General features: G+C 44.1%; 1 protein-coding gene across 1 annotated transcript in view; it reads right to left on the bottom strand.

Moving 5' to 3' along the window:
- Positions 1–5000, bottom strand: part of LOC143294818 (uncharacterized) — a 69023-nt gene that overhangs the window by 6901 nt on the left and 57122 nt on the right. The window contains exons 7-8 of the mRNA XM_076606314.1: positions 1876–2053; positions 1101–1198 (exon numbers count right to left, since the gene is read on the bottom strand). Coding sequence (XP_076462429.1) covers positions 1101–1198; positions 1876–2053 — 276 coding nt within the window. The remainder of the gene's footprint in view (positions 1–1100; positions 1199–1875; positions 2054–5000) is intronic.

Genomic DNA, 5000 nt, shown 5'->3' with positions numbered 1-5000 from the left:
TGGCGTCTCACACCTGCAACATGGCGTCTCACATAGTTTTGAACACCTGCAACATGGCGTCTCACACCTGCAACATGGCGTCTCACACCTGCAACATGGCGTCTCACATAGTTATGAACACCTGCAACATGGCGTCTCACATAGTTTTGAACACCTGCAACATGGCGTCTCACACCTGCAACATGGCGTCTCACACCTGCAACATGGCGTCTCACACCTGCAACATGGCGTCTCACGTAATTATGAACACTTGCAACATGGCGCCTCTCACATTTATGAACACCTGCAATATGGCGTCTCACACCTGCAACATGGCGCCTCACATTTCAGAACACCAGCAATATCGCAAAGCACTCATTCACTCACTCACACAGGTTCAACAGCACAACACGAATTCTGTCTTTGTCTGTTCCGACACATTTTGTAGATCGTTTCACCCTCTACGCGAGCCAGATATTTTCTTTGATCAAAAATAATAACTTTTCAACAGCGAGTATTTGATGAGCTGTAACAACAACAACAACAACAACAACAAGGCAATCATTTCTGAACACACAGCCAACAAAAGGGGATGTTTATAGCAGTGTGTGTGTGTGTGTGTGTGTGTGTGTTTGGCAGGTTTACAACCTGGGTCCTCCCAAGTCTGTTTACAGCTCTACAATCACACTGCACTACAGAACGAGGGGTGCTTAAGGCGGACACTTTTTATGCATCATTTATAGCTGTCTGCTTATCTTATCTCACCCTCTTTTCTTCTCTTCCTTGTGTGTGTGTGTGTGGGGGGGGGGGGGGAAGGGGGAGGGGCGGGGGGGGGGGGGGGGGGGGGGCTTGGGAGGGATGGGGTCGGGGGGATTGGGAGGGGGGGGGGGCGTGGATAGGTGAAGTGAAGGTGCGTGAGTGTGTGTGTGTGTGTGGGTGAGTCAGTGAGAGAGTGTGTGCGTGCGCGGGTGCACTGTTGTGTGTGCGTGCGTGTGTGTGTGTGTGTGTGTGTGTGTGTGTGTGTGTGTGTGTGTGTGTGTGTGTGTGTGTGTGTGTGTTTGCGTGCATATGTTTGTGTGTTTGTGTGTGGGGGTGTGCGTGCGTGTGTGCACATAACGTACCTTGGCCACCCAGTAACGGCGGCGCCACTTGACCAGGTAGCCACAGCTGACGATGACCAGAGGGAACACGAAGACCACCAGACGGACAGGCAGTGCCACTGAAACACACAACACACATCACACATGACACACATCACACACAACACACAACACAACACACAACACACACCACACATCACACACATCACACATCACATAACACACACCACACACAACACACAACCCAACAAACATACCACACACCCAACACAACCCAAACCAAACCCAAACCCAAACCCAACCCAAACCACAACCCACCCCAAACTCCAACCCAACCCAACCCAAACATAACACAACACAACCCAACACCACCCCACCCCACCCCGACCAACCCAACCCACACGACACGACACACAACACGACACGACACACAACACGACACGCCACGACACGGCACGGCACGACACGACACGACACGACACGACACGACACACAACACGACACGACACGACACGGCACGACACACAACACGACACGACACGACACGAAACGACACACGACACGACACGACACGACACGAAACGACACACGACACGACACGACACGACACGACACGACACGACACGACACGACACGACACGACATACGACATACGACACGACGCACGACACACGACACGACACGACACGACACGACACGACACGACACGACACGACACGACACGACACACGGCACGACACGACACGACACGACACGACACAAACCCCCAAAACCCAAAAAACCCATCAACACTCACGCCCAGAGTTGTCGTCCACCTGCAGGACAAGGACGGCGATGAAGGCTGGCAGCCAGAGGGCCCCGGCCAGGAGGAGACCCAGCAGCGGCTGCACGCACAGAACCCAGGGCATCTTGTTGCTGCCCTGCACCACGCAGCTCACGTTGTGCACGATGGCGTAGAACTCGCTCCGCTCCAACTGTGTTGTTTGTGTGTGGTGTACACGGCAGTAGTGGAGGTGAGGGGGGTGGGGGTGGGGTGGAGTAGTTGGGGGTGGGTGGTGGGTGGGTGGGACACAACAGATCGTCAGCGTTAGAAATATGCGATAGTATAGTCAATGTCTTAAAAAAAAAAATCAATAATTAAAAACAACAACAACACAAAAGCACCTAAAGAAAAACAACAACCCCCTCTTGCCTCCGCCCCAAACCCCCCCCCACCCCCCCCCCCGAAAAATAAAGCAATGGAACACGTGACGTACGGTCAGTGTTAAAACACACAACAAACAAAAAATCTAACAAAAATCAAACAAACAACAAACAAAAAATCTAACAAAAATCAAACAAACAACAAACAAACAACAAACAAACAAACAACAAACAAACAAACAACAAACAAACTAAAAAAACTAACAAAAACAAACAAAAACAAACAAACAACAAACAAACAAAACAAACAAACAAACAGCAAACAAACAAACAAACAAACAAACAAACAACCTCTAGCAATCATAACATGCAAAGCAGGCAACGTTTTAGCATCCTACAAGAACATTAACAACAATACCGACAGCATTTACGATACAACAACTGCAGCAGCAAACAAGCAACTGAACTGAATCATGCAAAGTCAGCGTCTCAAAGAAAAAAAAAGAAGATAACAATAACAAATAAACACACACACACACACACACACACACACACACACACACACACACACACACACACACACAAACAAACAACAAAAATAACCAACCAACCAACCAACCAAAGAAACAACAACAAAGGCAACAAAAACAACAACAACAAAAACAAAAACAAAAACTAGCAAAAAAAAACAAACACAAAGAAAGCCCACAAAAATACACACACACACACACACACACACACACACACACACACACACACACACACACACACACACACACACACACACACACACACACACACACACACACACACACACACACACACACACACACACACACACACACCACGAGCAATTGAAACATTTGTACTTGTATTTATTTTTTTATCACAATAGATTTCTCTGTGTGAAAATCGGGCTGCTCTCCCAGGAGAGAGCGCGTCGCTCGTGGAAAGCACAGCGTCCATATCTCTCTATCTCGCTATCTGTCTGTCTCAATGCATAAAAACAGCAAAAGAACGAAAGAAACTCTGAGCAATTGAAACACACAAAGTACAGTAAGTGTTTTAAAAGAAGAAGAAGAAGAACAAGAAGAAGAAAAAAAACCAGAGCAATTGAAGACGTAAAATACAGTCATGGTTTGAAAAAAAAAAAAAAAAAAAAAAAAAAATCAATGCAAAGTACGATCTCTAAAAGTGGAGCAAGCAAAAACTGCAAAATTCGGTCATCGTCTCAAGGGAAAAGTCGAGAAACCCGAAACGTGCAATAATACCTTTATTACCTTAAAAAAAAAAAAAAAAAAAAGTAGGTGAAGGAAGTAGGTCTGCTAATCATTAACCGTCTTCTTGCGCGCACCTTTCCCAGTATGTCATACATGACGTCTTGGCATTTTCAGTTGTTGTTAATGTTGTTGTTGTTCCCCGCTCAGATTAAAGCAGATTGTCACATTCCGTCTGTTTTTGTTTTGTTCTTTCATTCTTCTTCTTATTATTATTATTATTGTTATTTCTTCTTCTTCTTCTCCTTCTTCTTCTCATTATTATTATTATTATTATTATTATTATTATTATTATTATTATATTATTATTATTATCATTATCATCACATTATTATTATTATTATTATTATTATTATTATTATTTCTTCTTCTTCTTCTTCTTCTTCTTCTTCTTCTCACTATCATCATTATCATCATCGTCATTTTAATTATTATCATTATCATTATCATCATCATTGTTATTATTATTATTACGAGTATATTTTTCCTTCTTTCTTTCTTTTTTAAATTTAAATATTCATTTACTTTTTTCTTTTCTCTTTTTTTTTTTTTTCAAGGCCTGACTAAGCGCGTAGCCTTACGCTGCTGGTCAGGCATCTGCTTGGCAGATGTGGTGTTACGGTAGCGTATATGGATTTGTCCGAACGCAGTGACGCCTACTTGAGCTACTGATACTGATACTGATACTGTCTGTCTGTCTGTCTGTCTGTCTGTTTATCTACGGATCGATGCTCCGTCTTCTTGTTTTCTCACTTCTGTTTCCCTGTCTGTCTGTCTGTCTGTCTGTATTTTTGTATTTGTATTTCTTTTTATCACAACAGATTTCTCTGTGTGAAATTCGAGCTGCTCTCCCCAGGGAGAGCAGAGCGCGTCGCTACACTACAGCGCCACCCATTTTTTTTGGTATTTTTTCCTGCGTGCAGTTTTATTTGTTTTTCCTATCGCAGTGGATTTTTCTACAGAATTTTGCCAGGAACATCCCTTTTGTTGCCGTGGGTTCTTTTACGTGTGCTAAGTGCATGCTGCACACGGGACCTCGGTTTATCGTCTCATCCGAATGACTAGCGTCCAGACCACCACTCAAGGTGGAGGGGCAGAAAATATCGGTGGCTGAGCCGTGATTCGAACAAGCGCGCTCAGATTCTCTCGCTTCCTAGGCGGACGCGTTACCTCTGGGCCATCACTCCACATGTCTGTCTCTGTCTGCCAGTCTCTCTTTGTCTCTGTCTCTGTCTGCCTGTTCGTCTGCTTGTCTCGCTCTGTCAATCATTCTCTTCCGTTAAGGGTCATCTTGATATAGTTCAGTCGAGCATAACAGTTGTTTTTTTTGTTGTTTTTTTGTGTGTGTGTTTTTGTGTCTTTTTGTTTGTTTGTTTTTTGTTGTTGCTGTTTTTGTTTGTTTTGTTTTTTTGGTTTAACCTTCAACAATCCAGATATTTGTATAACCAAGGCAGCTTCGAGTTGAAATAGCAGAACAAGTCTATTTCCAATGTTTATATAT

Source organism: Babylonia areolata, chromosome 20 (assembly GCF_041734735.1).
Source record: "Babylonia areolata isolate BAREFJ2019XMU chromosome 20, ASM4173473v1, whole genome shotgun sequence".
Classification (NCBI taxonomy): domain Eukaryota; kingdom Metazoa; phylum Mollusca; class Gastropoda; order Neogastropoda; family Buccinidae; genus Babylonia; species Babylonia areolata.
The sequence above is the reverse complement of the archived record's forward strand: the minus strand, read 5'-3'. Positions and strand labels throughout refer to the sequence as shown.